The 15,528-nt window shown below is 49.5% G+C and overlaps 1 protein-coding gene and 1 pseudogene across 1 annotated transcript; both read left to right on the top strand.

Moving 5' to 3' along the window:
* Nucleotides 1–957: 957 nt before the first annotated feature.
* Nucleotides 958–1,528, top strand: LOC115832401 (annotated as a pseudogene).
* A 10,047-nt stretch (nt 1,529–11,575) lies between these two features.
* LOC100579523 (HLA class I histocompatibility antigen, B-67 alpha chain) lies at nt 11,576–14,979 on the top strand. Its single transcript, XM_003272079.4, is given in 10 exon segments — nt 11,576–11,783; nt 11,910–12,179; nt 12,425–12,700; nt 13,277–13,552; nt 13,657–13,773; nt 14,202–14,234; nt 14,341–14,366; nt 14,369–14,388; nt 14,555–14,604; nt 14,607–14,979. Coding segments are annotated over 10 exon segments (1,218 nt in total). The 5' UTR covers nt 11,576–11,710; the 3' UTR covers nt 14,684–14,979.
* Nucleotides 14,980–15,528: the final 549 nt, after the last annotated feature.

Below are 15,528 nucleotides of genomic sequence, written 5' to 3'. Positions count from 1 at the left end.
ACTAAATCATAGTTTTGGATGATAAAAATATAAAATAGAACAAAGAAGTTATGATCGTAAAAGTCAGGATGTATTTTTATTTGGGGGAGGAAAGAGTTTATTGCTGAGCTGGGGCAAATGATGGGGCTTCTGGTTTGCTCCGCAAACGTCTATCCCTGGTGGTTAATGGATGTTTACTTTTTATTAAAGGACACAAATTTTAGACCTTATTTTTTCTTTTGGAGTCCTAGATTTTATTTTACTACATAAAGGCTAATGAAAAAATAATTTACAGAGTATGGTTAGTGTTTTGCACAAAGCCCCCTCCCCATCTTCCCTCTGAGCACCCAGAACAACCAGCAGCCCCAGGACCCCCAGCAGGGGTGACCTCACTTCTAGGTGTGCACGCAGCTCACATCACCAGAGGCAACATGCAGGTCTACTCCTCGACTCCTGGGAAGAACCTGATAGGACACAGCTGAGGGGAAGCCTTCCCCGCCGTCTGCAGGCTCTTGGCCATCAGTGTAGAGGGAGCGGGTCCTCAACCCTCCACAGGTGCCTTCACGGCCAGAGCCTCCTCTCTGCATGGGGAGTAAGGCCTGGCCCTTCCCCTGAACACGGTGACATGGATCTCTCCAAAGGTGGAGATGACACCATTCCTCCCCCACAAACCTCACGCCTCTTTTGCTTTACAGGAGGATTGACACAGACCGGTGTCCAGTGAAGAATTCCCAGGTGCTTAGGAAGGAGAGGTGGATCTCAGGGCTGTGCGTGGTCTGCAAAAGGAAGCGCGTGGACCACCAGGGGGCGCTGCTGCGCTGCTTCTGCTCCCAGGAGGTGGATGCCCAGGACGAGCTTTGAGGTGGAGAGAGGGATGTCATTGCACATCTTCCAGGTTCAAAGTAAAAACCTTCCGGCCAATCTTGGCCGCGCGTCCTGGTGTAGCGAGCGGGCTCGGAGGTGCTCACCGCTGCTGTCATGGTTTGTTTGCTAAACTGCATCGTCGCTGTGTCCCAGAACATGGGCAATGGCAAGAACAGGGACCTGCCCTGGCCGCCGCTCAGGAATGAATTTAGGTATTTCCAGAGAACGACACAAACTCTTCAGTAGAAGGTAAACAGAATCTGGTGATTATGTGTAGGAAGACCTGGTTCTGATTCCTGAGAGAATCGACCTTTAAAGGATAGAATTAATTTAGTTCTCAGCAGAGAACTCAAGGAACCTCCACAAGGAGCTCGTTTTCCTGCCAGAAGTCTGGATGAGATCTTAAAACTTACTGAACAACCAGAATTAGCAAATAGAGTAGACATGATTTGGACAGTTGGTGGCAGTTCTGTTTATAAGGAAGCCATGAATCACCCAGGCCGTCTTAAACTATTTGTGACAAAGATCATGCAGGAGTTTGAAAGTGACACGTTTTTTCCAGAAATTGATTTGGAGAAATATAAACTTCTGCCAGAATACCCAGGTGTTCTCTCTGATGTCCAGGAGGAGAAAGGCATTAAGTACAAATTTGAAGTATATGAGAAGAATGATTAATATGAAGGTGTTTTCTGGTTTATTTTAAGTTGCTCCCCCCCACCCCGGGAAAAAACAAAGTATATATTTTTACATTAGAAAAAAAAGACTTTTGTTGACTTTAGATCTACGGATAATTATTTCCAAGCAACGTGTTTTTATTCCCCACTAATCTTGAATATATCACATACCATTTATGAAACATTCTTGCTATAACTAAGTGCCTCTCCAAGACCCCGACTGAGTCCCCAGCACCTGCTACAGTGAGCTGACATTCCACACCCACCGCATATGAGATTTTGCCAGCCTTGACATTGTCGGGCTTGTCAGATGTTGGTAGTATTTATTAAAGATGAAGATGCACATACCCTCCAACTGAGCGGTTTCACTAGTGGGAAATAGCGAAAGCTTCTTACATATATACCCAGAAGTTTGCACACAAATGTTGCAGCCTTGTTTGTAACAGTGAAAAATTGAAAACAACTTGGAAGTCCAGTGGTGGGAAAATGAATATATTTCTGTCTTTTGGGGAACCCAAAGCAGGTTCCAAGACTGCAATTTCAGTGAAAGCAGTTTATTTGCTAGGTCTTACCAGAAATCATCAATTGAGATATGGAGAACTGGAACTGAGAAGGTAAGAAAACCAGTTTAAAGTCAGTGAGCAGGTTCTCTTTGGTAACAAGCTCCATACTGCTGAGATACAGGGAAACAGAGGGGAGAAAGCTGGAGTATTGATCCCCCACTCCTTGATTGTCAGCTCCCTGTCCTGTGTGTGGGTGGAACGTACTCCAGCTGCTCTATAGCAAGTCCCAGGTGTTTGCAGTAAGAAGCTGCTGGCATGCATGGGAACAGTGAATGGCAAACACTTAAAGCAATTCCATGTTTAAGTATATAACCTCTTCATATCTTTTCTTTTTTTTTTTGGCAGAGTTTTGCTCTTGTTACCCAGACGGAGTACAATGGCGCGACCTCAGCTCACTGCAACCTCCGACTTCCCAGGTTCAAGCGATTCTCCTGCCTCAGGCTCCCAAGTAGCTGGGACTACAGGTGCGCGCCATGACTCCCGGCTAATTTTGTGTTTTTGGTGGAGATGGGTTTCACCATGTTGGTCAGGCTGGTCTCGAACTCCTGACCTCAAGTGATCCGTCTGCCTCGGCCTCCCAAAGTGCTGAGATTATAGGCGTGAGCCACTGCACCTGGCAGATCTTTATTCTTTTTATGTAGTAAAAAGTATAAAGCCACACATGGTTTCTTTGAAATACTTTATGATTTTAAAAAATACAGAAGCAGGAAAACCAATTCTAAGTTCAAGTGAGGGATCATGGTAGTTTGAACCAAAGGGTTGCATGTAGTAAGAAACTGTGATTTTTTTTTATTAATTTTTTTTGCACACAAAAACAATAAACATTTTCTAAAAATACATACAAACAAAAAGATGCGGATCAAACATATTAGGAAGGTTGCACATGGGAAGTCGGGGAATAGAAATGGGGGGTGGGAATTAAAATAAGTGAGAGAGGGACTTTATATGGATCAGTGATAATAACTCAATCCTCTATTTGACAAAGAAGAGGGAGAAGGAAGAGGAAGAAAAAGAAAGTGGGATAAAGGATCAGAAAGGGAGGAAAATAGAAAAAATTAGAGTATGACTCCAGGGTAGACCTGTTTTGTTGTCACTGAGTTGGTTGGTTGGTTTGTCTGTTGTATTTTTCATGTTTCGCCATGTTGGCCAGACTGGTCTCGAACTCCTAGCCCGAAGTGATCAACCCGCCTCGCCCCCCAGAGTGCCGGGACCACAGGCGTGAGCCACCACGTCCAGCCCCCACATTGCTTCTGGCCTCCGTGGTAGACCTCCCAGACGGGGCGGCCGGGCAGAGGCACTCCCCACATCCCAGACGGGGCGGCCAGGCAGAGGCGCTCCTCACTTCCCAGACGGGGCGGCCGGGCAGAGGCGCTCCTCACTTCCCAGACGATGGGTGGCCGGGCAGAGGCGCTCCTCACTTCCCAGACGATGGGTGGCCGGGCAGAGGCGCTCCTCACTTCCCAGATGGGGCGGCCGGGCAGAGGCGCTCCTCAATTCCCAGACAGGGTGGCCGGGCCGAGGCGCTCCTCACTTCCCAGACGATGGGTGGCCGGGCAGAGGCGCTCCTCACTTCCCAGACGATGGGTGGCCGGGCAGAGGCGCTCCTCACTTCCCAGACGATGGGTGGCCGGGCAGAGGCGCTCCTCACTTCCCAGACGATGGGTGGCCGGGCAGAGGCGCTCCTCACTTCCCAGACGATGGGTGGCCGGGCAGAGGCGCTCCTCACTTCCCAGATGGCGTGGCCGGGCAGAGGCGCTCCTCACTTCCCAGACGGGGCGGCCAGGCCGAGGCGCTCCTCACTTCCCAGACGATGGGTGGCCGGGCAGAGGCGCTCCTCACTTCCCAGACGGGGCGGCCGGGCAGAGGCACTCCTCACTTCCCAGACGGGGCGGCCGGGCAGAGGCGCTCCTCACTTCCCAGACGATGGGTGGCCGGGCAGAGGCGCTCCTCACTTCCCAGACGATGGGTGGCCGGGCAGAGGCGCTCCTCACTTCCCAGACGGGGCGGCCGGGCAGAGGCGCTCCTCACTTCCCAGACGATGGGTGGCCGGGCAGAGGCGCTCCTCACTTCCCAGACGGGGCGGCCGGGCAGAGGCACTCCTCACTTCCCAGACGGGGCGGCCGGGCAGAGGCGCTCCTCACTTCCCAGACGATGGGTGGCCGGGCAGAGGCGCTCCTCACTTCCCAGACGGGGCGGCCGGGCAGAGGCGCTCCTCACTTCCCAGACGATGGGTGGCCGGGCAGAGGCGCTCCTCACTTCCCAGACGGGGCGGCCGGACAGAGGCGCTCCTCACTTCCCAGACTATGGGTGGCCGGGCAGAGGCGCTCCTCACTTCCCAGACGGGGCGGCCGGGCAGAGGGGCTCCTCACTTCTTCCCGGACGGGGCGGCAGGGCAGAGGCGCTCCTCACTTCCCAGATGGGGAGGCTGGGCAGATGGGCGCCCGGGCAGAGACGCACCCCACCTCCCAGGCGGGGCGGCGGCCGGGCAGGGGCTGCAATCCCAGCACCCTGGTAGGCCAAGGCAGGCGGCTGGGAGGCGGAGGCTGCCGCGAGGCCAGACCACACCACCGCACTCCAGCCCGGGCAACACCTAGCACCGGGTGAGCGAGACTCCGTCTGCAGTCCCAGCACCTCGGGAGGCCGAGGCGGGCAGAGCACTCGGGGTTAGGAGCTGGAGAGCAGCGTGGCCAACATGGCGAACGCGCGCCTGCACCCAAAGGAGAAAAAGCAGGCAGCGGTGGCGCGCGCCGGCAGTCCCAGGCAGTCCGCGGCGCGGGGCAGCAGCAGCCTAGTAGATTGCAGCCTGGGCCACAGAGGGGAGAGGGGAGGGGAGGGGAGGGGAGGGGAGGGGAAGGGAGAGGAGGGGAGGGGAGGAGAGGAGGGGGGGAGGGGAGAGGAGGGGAGGGGAGGGGAGGGAAACTGTGATTTAAGATATATTTTAAAGTTGGAAGTAGCAGGATATTCTGATGGAGTTTGACTTTGGTTTTGGGCCTACTAAGTTTGAGATGCCTTTGAGAAATGAAGGAAGAAGAGAGAGAATAAAAGAAAAACTGGCCAGGCACAGTGGCTCACGCTTGTAACACAGTGGCTCAGCATTTTGGGAGGCAGAGACAGGCAGATCTCCTGAGACCAGCTTGGGCAACTTGGTGAAGCCCCATCTCTACAAAAAATACAAAAGTTAGCTGGGCATTGTGGCACACACCTGTAGTCCCATCTACTCAGGGGGCTGAGATGGAAGGATCAATTGAGCCCACGAGGTCAAGGCTGCAGTGAGTTGTGATTGTGCCACTGCACTCCAGCCTGGGTGACAGAAGAGACCTTGTCTCAAAAAAGAAGCTGAAAACAATGGAATCATGCCTTCAGAATTCTAGAAAGAAAGTTATTTTCAACTTATAAATCTATATTCAACCAAATAATCAAGGGTGAAGGTAAAATAATACATTTTTAGGCAAGCAAAGACTCAGGGGTTACCTCCATGTACCCTTTGTTGGGAAGCTATTGGAGAAAATACTCCAGCAAAATGAAGGAGTAGACAAACCAGAGAATGACATGGATCCAACAAATAGCATCCAACACAGGAAATATTCCAGCTATGGAGTTGGCTTAAAAAAAAAAACAGTAAAAATATTAACAGGTTAGCTGGGTGGACTGGCCCATGCCTGCAGTCCCAGCTACTCAGGAGGCTAAGCAAGAGGTTGGCTTGAGCCCAAGAGTTGCAGACCAGCCTGCCCACCATAGTGATATTCCCTTCTCTTAAAAATAATAATAAGTTATTGCCAGATTTGGGGCATTTGGAAAGAAGTTCATTGAAGATAAAGCAAAAGTGAAAACAACAAGGGGGAAGGGTGGTTAGGCAATCATTAATTCTAGGGCAGAAGGAAGTACAGGATAGGAAGTAAGAGCATAATACTCTGTTTTTCTCAACAATGAGCAATATGTACATACTCATAATGATGTGGTCACTATTTAGCCCCTAAATCTGGTAACTACTTTGGGACAATACGGGAGGAAAAGTGAAGATAGTGATGGTGTAAGAGCTAAATCCTCATCTGTCATATCAAAAAATCACTATAGAATGTATAAAATAATCCGGAAATGACTAAGTAGTTATGTGAGGAAAAAAATAGAAGACATTGCTAAAAGAGTTAAAAGTCATTGCTCTGGAGAATTAGGAGGGATGGGGCGGGGACATTAGGATGCATTATAAACTGAAGAGGCTTTTTAAAAATTACATGTATTAATATATGCACCCACTTGAAAAACTAAAAAAAAATAATTTGGAAAAACCCATGAAGGTAACTACCAGAAGGAAAAACAAAGAAAATTAAAAGTGCTTGCCTATGGAAAGAACAAATGACAGGACTGTTGTTTTCATTTGAAGACTTTTAGAGCCATTTGATTTTACTTAATCATTTTCATCTATTTCTTTAATGAAAACAACTCTATCATAATAAAAAGTTACACTTGTTCATAGAAAACAAACAAACAAACAAACAAACAAACAAACAAACAAACCTTCCTGCCCAGCCCATCTCATTCTCCCTGAATCCTCAGCGCTAATGAGGACTGTCTTCTTCTCAGCTGCCTGGACTGGGCTTTTTAACCCTGGAAAGGGGATGTGATTTCTAGTTTCTGCATGCCCTGGTTTATTGTGCTGCCAGTAAAATAAAATCAAAATACACATTGAATAAATAACAAATAAAATAACCCATAGTGAGCAAAGTTTTACAATGTATTTTTTTGAGTCAAGATCTCGCTCTGTGGCCTCGGCTGGAGTCCAGTGTTGTAATCATAGCTCACTACAGCCTTGAATCCATAAGCTCAAGGGATCTTCCCATCTCAGCCTTCCCAATACCTGGAAATACAAGCGCCCACCACCACGCCCAGCTAAGTTTACTTATTTTTATATCTTTTAGAGACGAGGGTCTCACAATGTTGTCCAAGCTGGTCTCCAACTTCTGATCTCAAGTAATCCTCTTGCCTTAACATCCTGAAGTGCTGGGATTACAGGGGTGAGCTGTCATGCCCGGTTGTAATATACTGACACCATCAAGGTTTCCTTCTCCAAGTGTGGACACAGCAGCAGACGCCCCTTGTCTCTTGGGTCAGGACACTGGGTAGAGTGGAAGAGCAAGACAACAAAGTCCCTGCAGAAAGCACCCACGTGGAAGAGGTCCCTCAGGGAGGGCCAGCTGTCCCAGGGCCACCGTATTTAGGGATAACTCCTCTTTCTGGGCAGGACTGTTCTGTGATTACTTTTGTATTCACGATAGTTCTGAAATCGTAGGATGATGAGACTCAAGACTGGCTAGGGTTTGTTTTCAAAAAACCATCTCCAAGATTTGTTGATCTTTTGAATGGTTTTTAGTGTTGCAATTTCCTTCAGAACTTAACTCATTCTTAACATTTCACAGACTACTTTCAGTTAGTAATGTAGTAGTGCCCGCAAATATAAAAATATTGTGACAATTTATCCTCTATGAAATGTCCACCTTTTGTGGTATAGATATTATATGTAATATATCTATATAGGTTGTAAATCCCATGACAAAAAAACTTTTTCTTATCTTTAAGCAGTTCTATGTATATAAAGTAAGAATAAATGAGGGGAGCAAGACAGCCTTTTGCACTTAGCTCAATATTTACCATTTTTTATCATCTTCATCTTTTTGATAGTCTCATTTTCCACCTGGTATCATTTGCCTCTAGCCTGAAGAATTTTCCTTACCAATTGTTATTGTACGGATCTGCCGGTGACAAATTCTCTTAAATTTCTTTTACCTGAAATATCTCCTTATTTGCCTAACCTTGAAGGACATCTATGCTGGATATAGAATTCTTAGTTGACCTTTTGGTCTTCCAGCACTTTAAAGATGTTATTCTAATTTCTTTTGTTTCTATGATTTCTAATAGGAAGTCATTGGTCAGGACAAGAGGAACAGACAAACAGAAACTGGGAAAATAACATGGTAGACCTAAAACTTACCATATAAAGAATGACAAAAACCTGTATGAATCAACACTCTAATGATGGGCAGAGATTGTGTGACGTGGTTTAAAGAAACACAGAACCCAACCGTATGCTCTTTCCAGACATGCACTTTCTTTGTTTTTTTTTTTTTTTATTTAACTTTTATTTTTAGTTAAGGGGTACATGTGCAGGTTTGTTATATAGGTAAACTTGTATCATGGGGTTTTGCTGTACAAATTATTTCTATACCCATTAGTACCCACCCAAGTATTAAGCTTTAGTACCCATTAGCTATTTTCCTGATCCTCTCCCTCCTCCCACCCTCCGCCCTCAAGTGGACCCCGGTGTGTGTTGTTCCCCTCTGTGTGCCCATGTATTCTCATCATTTAGCTCCCACTTATAAGTGAGAACATGTGCTATATAGTTTTCTGTTCCTGCATTAGTTTGCTAAGAATAATGGCCTCCAGCTCCATCCATGTTCCTGCAAAGGACATAATCTCATTCTTTTTTTGGCTGTATAGTATTCTATGGTGTATATGTGCCACATTTTCTTTATCCAGTCTACCGTTGATGGGCATTTAGGTTGATTCCAAGTCTTTGCTCTTGTGAATAGTGCTTAAATGAACCTATGTATACATGTAAGTTATGCACTTTCTTTTTTTATTTAATTTATTCTATTTTACTTTAAGTTCCAGATACATGTGCAGAACATGCAGGTTTGTTACATACATATAGTCTGCCATAGTGGTTTGCTGCACCTATTCACCCATCCTCTAAGTTCCCTCCTCTCGCCCCCGACTCCCCAACAGGCCCTGTGTGTGTTGTTCCCCTCCCCGTGTCCATGTATTCTCATTGTTCAGCTCCCACTTAGGAGTGAGAGCATGTGGTGTTAGGTTTTCTGTTCCCATCTTAGTTTGCTGAGGATGACTTCCAGCTTCATCCATGTCCCTGCACAGGACATGAACTCATTCCTTTTTATGGCTGTGTAGTATTCCATGGTGTATATCTACCACATTTTCTTTACCCAGACTATCATTGCTGGGCATGTGGGTTGGTTCCATGTCTTTGCTATTGAAAATAGTGCTGCAATAAACATACGTGTGCATGTGTCTTTATAGTAGAATGATTCATATTCCTTTGGGTATATACCCAGTAATGGGATTGCTGGGTCAAAGAGTATTTCTGGTTCTAGATCTTTGAGGAATGGTCACACCATCCTCCATAATGGTAGAACTATTTTACATTCCCACCAACAGTGGAAAAGCATTCCTATTTCTCCACAGTCTCACCAGCATCTATTGTTTCCTCACTTTTTAATAATTGCCATTCTGGCTGGCAGGAGATAGTACATCATTGTGGTTTTGATTTGCTTTTCTCTAATGATCATTGATATTGAGCTTTTTTTCATATGTTTCTTCTTCTGAGAAGTGTCTGTTCGTATCCTTTGCCAATTTTTGATGGGGCTTTTTTTTTTCTTTAAATTTGTTTAAGTTCCTTGTAAACATACATGTGAGCTCTCATCATTCTTGTTTAAACACCTAAGAGGCACCCTAACCAGTGCAACATGGCAAGAAAATGAAATAAGAAACCAACAGAAGGAGCAGGCATGGTGGCTCATGCCTGTAATCCCTGCATTTTGGGAAGCTGAGGTGGGAGGATCACTTGAGTTCAGGAGTTTGAGACCAGCCTAATAGTGAGACCTCATCTCTACCAAATAAAAATAATTTTAAAAGAAAAAAGATCAATAGATAGGAAAGAAAGAAACAAAAGTCTTTCTTTGTCACCAACTTCACTGCATATGTAGAAAACACTAGGGAATGCTGAAAAAGTCTCTGGAATTAATCATTAAATTTGCAAAATAGTTCATAAAATATATTTAATAAGTCGCTTAGATGAACATGAAAAGATAGCACTCCTTAATTTCCTGAAGACATATGGCTACTTGTCTAAAACAAAAAGTATTACACTGTATCATTGAGTCTATAATATAGATTGATGCAATATATAAAACGATAATAGTATAATGGTAGGTAAAATGAAACTACACTGTTACAAGTGTCCTTTATTGTGCTGGATGCAACTTAATATTACCTGAACTTCAGTAAGAAAAGTCAAGGAATCGGGTTCCATTCTTACAACAATAAACAATTAGTGTAAAGAAATATAGCCAAAAGCCACTAGGACAATTAAACCCATAAACTAAAAAATGTTTATTTGACACATAAGAAAGTAGTAAAGGAGGACCAGAAACAAAAAGACATGAGACAAATTGAAAACATATAGCAAAATTGTAGACCAAAATCCAGCCATAGTAATGAAGAAATGACACGAACTTGCTCACATTAGCAGGACTGCTGAGCACTGTGGGGAGAACAGACATGGGCAGGTGGTGAGGGGACAGTGTTAGTGCGACAATTCAGGAGTGACAGGGTGGCAGGGACTAAGGGGAGGGGAGGGTGTGAGGGATGACAGGGGCAGACAGAAGGGCTGGAGCGGCAGGAGGTGAGGAAAAGGAGCAGGGGAACGGACTCTAAAGCAGTGGAAGGGCCTAGCAGGGGGTTCTTTGCATTCGGTATTTAATACATATTGTTGGACTTCCTAAAAACTAATTGGCTCCTTATGATTAAAAAAAAAGTTACAAAAATACCAAGTGTCCAGATAAAATACGCACACTGCTTGGATGTGCAGAGTTCAGGAAAACAGGCAGTGCTTGAGCGCTGGTGAAGAGCATTGGGTCTGCGTGGAGCATTCGCAACTCTGAGGTGATGACTACAGGCTCCCGCTTGCAATAGACAGTAACAAACCCTGCTTCGTTGTATTCAGGAGATGTTCTGGACTCACAGAGGGAAACTCGGGGTAGGGAATGAAGATAATTTTAAATGCAGCAACCCAGAGTCACAGATCCATAGTCTGGGAAAGTAAAACTTAGGAGCTCTGAGAGTTTAATTGTAATGCTGTTTTGACACAGATCTTTTACAAATTGGAATTCTAATCATTCAGAGATTGCCAATATTGCGCTACCTACTGTGTTAATAAACAAAAAGGAAACTGGTCTCTATGAGAATCTCTGCGTGGTGCCTTCAGACAAAACTTCACCAGGTTTAGAGAGAAACCCCCTGTCTCTACAGCTCCATTCCCAAGGCGAGCTCACTCTCTGGCATCAAGTTCCCCGTGCTCAGTTTCCCTACACAAGAGTCCAAGGGGAGAGGTAAGGAGTGGGAGGCAGGGAGTCCAGTTCAGGGACGGGGATTCCAGGAGGAGAGTGAAGGGGAAGGGGTGGGCCAGCCTGGGAGTCTCTCCCTGGTTTCCACAGACAGATCCTTGTCCAGGACTCAGGCACACAGTGTGACAAAGAGGCTGGTGTAGGAGAAGAGGGATCAGGACTAAGTCCCAGGTCCCGGGCGGGGCTTTCAGGGTCTCAGGGTCCGAGGGCCTTGTCTGCAATGGGGAGGCGCAGCGTTGGGGATTCCCCGCTCCCCTGAGTTTCACTTCTTCTCCCAACCTGTGCCGGGTCCTTCTTCCAGGATACTCGTGACGCGTCCCCAGTTCCCACTCCCATTGGGTGTCGCGTGTCTAGAGAAGCCAATTAGCGTCGCCGCGGTCCCAGTTCTAAAGTCCCCACGCACCCACCCGGACTCAGAGTCTCCTCAGATGCCGAGATGCGGGTCATGGCGCACCGAACCCTCCTCCTGCTGCTCTCGGCGGCCCTGGCCCTGACCGAGACCTGGGCCGGTGAGTGCGGGTCGGGAGGGAAATGGCCTCTGTGGGGAGGAGCGAGGGGACCGCAGGCGGGGGCAGGACCCGGGGAGCCGCGCCGGGAGGAGGGTCGGGCGGGTCTCAGCCCCTCCTCGCCCCCAGGCTCCCACTCCATGAGGTATTTCTACACCTCCGTGTCCCGGCCCGGCCGCGGGGAGCCCCGCTTCATCTCCGTGGGCTACGTGGACGACACCCAGTTCGTGCGGTTCGACAGCGACGCCGCGAGTCCGAGAGAGGAGCCGCGGGCGCCATGGATAGAGCAGGAGGGGCCGGAGTATTGGGACCGGAACACACAGATCTACAAGGCCACCGCACAGACTGACCGAGAGAACCTGGGGACCCTGCGCGGCTACTACAACCAGAGCGAGGACGGTGAGTGACCCCGGCCCGGGGCGCAGGTCGCGACCCCTCCCCATCCCCCACGGACGGCCCCGGTGGCCCCGAGTCTCCAGGTCGGAGATCCGCCCCGAGGCCGCGGGACCCGCCCAGACCCTCGACCGGAGAGGGCCCCAGGCGCCTTTACCCGGTTTCATTTTCAGTTGAGGCCAAAATCCCCGCGGGTTGGTCGGGGCGGGGCGGGGCTCGGGGGACGGGGCTGACCGCGGGGACGGGGCCAGGGTCTCACACCCTCCAGAGGATGTATGGCTGCGACGTGGGGCCCGACGGGCGCCTCCTCCGCGGGTATCGCCAGGACGCCTACGACGGCAAGGATTACCTCGCCCTGAACGAGGACCTGAGCTCCTGGACCGCCGCGGACACGGCGGCTCAGATCTCCAAGCGCAAGTGGGAGGCGGCCCGTGAGGCGGAGCAGCGGAGACCCTACCTGGAGGGGACGTGCGTGGAGTGGCTCCGCAGATACCTGGAGAACGGGAAGGAGACGCTGCAGCGCGCGGGTACCAGGGGCAGTGGGGAGCCTTCCCCATCTCCTATAGATTTCCCGGGATGGCCTCCCACGAGGAGGGGAGGAAAATGGGAGAAGCGCTAGAATGTCGCCCTCCCTTGAATGGAGAATGGCATGAGTTTTCCTGAGTTTCCTCTGAGGGCCCCCTCTGCTCTCTAGGACAATTAAGGGATGACATCTCTGGGGAAATGGAGGGGAAGACAGTCCCTGGAATACTGATCAGGGGTCCCCTTTGACCCCTGCAGCAGCCTTGGGCACCGTGAATTTTTCTCTCAGGCCTTGTTCTCTGCCTCACACTAAATGCGTTTGGAGGTCTGATTCCAGCTTTTCTGAGTCCCTCGGCCTCCACTCAGGTCAGGACCAGAAGTCACTATTCCCCCCTCAGAGACTAGAACTCTCCAAGGAATAGGAGATTATCCCAGGTGGCTGTGTCCAGGCTGGTGTCTGGGTTCTGTGCTCCCTTCCCCACCCCACGTGTCCTGTCCATTCTCAGGTTGGTCACATGGGTGGTCCTAGGGTGTCCCATGAGAGATGCAAAGGGCCTGAATTTTCTGACTCTTCCCATCAGACCCCCCAGAGACACACGTGACCCACCACCCCATCTCTGACCATGAGGCCACCCTGAGGTGCTGGGCCCTGGGCTTCTACCCTGCGGAGATCACACTGACCTGGCAGCGGGATGGGGAGGACCAAACTCAGGACACCGAGCTTGTGGAGACCAGGCCAGCAGGAGATGGAACCTTCCAGAAGTGGGCAGCTGTGGTGGTGCCTTCTGGAGAAGAGCAGAGATACACATGCCATGTGCAGCACGAGGGGCTGCGGGAGCCCCTCACCAAGAGATGGGGTAAGGAGGGGCATGAGGGGTCATGTCTCTTTTCAGGGAAAGCAGGAGCCCTTCTGGAGCCCTTCAGCAGGGTCAGGGCCCCTCATCTTCCCCTCCTTTCCCAGAGCCGTCTTCCCAGTCCACCATCCCCATCGTGGGCATCGTTGCTGGCCTGGCTGTCCTAGCAGTTGTGGTCACCGGAGCTGTGGTCGCTGCTGTGATGTGGAGGAGGAAAAGCTTAGGTAGGGAGGGGGTGAGGGGTGGGGTCTGGGTTTCTTGTCCCACTGAGGGTTTCAAGCCCCAGGTAGAAGTGTTCCCTGCCTCATTACTGGGAAGCAGCATCCACACAGCCTGGGACCCTGTGTGCCAGCACTTACTCTTTGGTGAAGCACATGTGACAATGAAGGACGGATGTATCACCTTGATGATTATGGTGTTGGGGTGCTGATTCCAGCATTCATGAGTCAGGGGAAGGTCCCTGCTAAGGACAGACCTTAGGAGGGCAGTTGGTCCAGGACACACGCCTGCTTTCCTCGTGTTTCCTGATCCTGCCTTGGGTCTGTAGTCATAGTTCTGGAAATTTCTCTTGGGTCCAAGACTAGGAGGTTCCTCTAAGATCTCACGGCCTGGCTTCCTTCCAGTCTCCTCACAGGACATTTTCTTCCCACAGGTGTAAAAGGAGGGAGCTACTCTCAGGCTGCGTGTAAGTGGTGGGGGTGGGAGTGTGCAGGAGCTCACTGACCCCATAATTCCTCCTGTCCCACATCTCCTGCGGGCTCTGACCAGGTCCTGTTTTTGTTCTACCCCAGCCAGCGACAGTGCCCAGGGCTCTGATGTGTCTCTCACGGCTTGAAAAGGTGAGATTCTTGGGGTCTAGAGTGGGCGGGGGGGTGGGGCAGAGGGGAAAGGCCTGGGTAATGGAGATTCTTTGACTGGGACGTTTTGAGTGTGTGGTGGGCTGTTCAGAGTGTCATCACTTACCATGACTGACTTGAATTTGTTCATGACTGCTGTTTTCTGTAGCCTGAGACAGCTGCCTTGTGTGGGACTGAGATGCAGGATTTCTTCACGCCTCCCCTTTGTGACTTCAAGAGACTCTGGCATCTCTTTCTGCAAAGGCATCTGAATGTGTCTGCGTCCCTGTTAGCATAATGTGAGGAGGTGGAGAGACAGCCCACCCCCATGTCCCCCGTGACCCCTATTCCCATGCTGACCTGTGTTTCCTCCCCAGTCATCTTTCCTGTTCCAGAGAGGTGGGGCTGGATGTCTCCATCTCTGTCTCAACTTTATGTGCACTGAGCTGCAACCTCTTACTTCCCTACTGAAGATAAGAATCTGAATATGAATTTGTTTTCTCAAATATTTGCTATGAGAAGTTGATGGGTTAATTAACTAAGTCAATTCCTAGACTTTGAGAGAGCAAATAAAGACCTGAGAACCTTCCAGAATCTGCATGTTCGCTGTGCTGAGTCTGTTGCAGGTGGGGGTGGAGAAGGCTGTGAGGAGGTGAGTGTGGATGGGGCCTGTGCCTAGCTGCTGTTCAGTTCTTCATGGGCTTTATGCGGTCAGTCCTCAGCTGGGTCACCTTCACTGCTCCATTGTCTTTGTCCCTTCAGTGGAAACTTGTCCAGCGGGAGCTGTGACCGCAGAGGCTCAGACATTGCCCAGGGCAGCCCCTGCACACGGGGGTCTCTGTGCTTTCTGAGACAAATTTTCAGAGCCATTCACCTCCTGCCCTGCTTCTAGAGCTCCTCTTCTGCTCTGCTCTCCTGCCCTCTCTCCCCGCCCTGGTTCTAGTGATCTTGGTGCTGAATCCAATCCCAACTCATGAATCTATAAAGCAGAGTCTAATTTAGACTTACATTTGTCTGTGAAATCGGACCCATCATCAAGGACTGTTCTTTCCTGAAGAGAGAACCGGACTGTGTGCTGCAGTGTACTGGGGCCGAGGGTGCGGGGAGGGGGTTGCTGTAGAAAGAGGGATGGGGGAGGGAGGG

This window comes from Nomascus leucogenys, chromosome 22a, assembly GCF_006542625.1.
Source record: "Nomascus leucogenys isolate Asia chromosome 22a, Asia_NLE_v1, whole genome shotgun sequence".
In the NCBI taxonomy this organism is placed as follows: Eukaryota; Metazoa; Chordata; class Mammalia; order Primates; family Hylobatidae; genus Nomascus; species Nomascus leucogenys.
The sequence above is the reverse complement of the archived record's forward strand: the minus strand, read 5'-3'. Positions and strand labels throughout refer to the sequence as shown.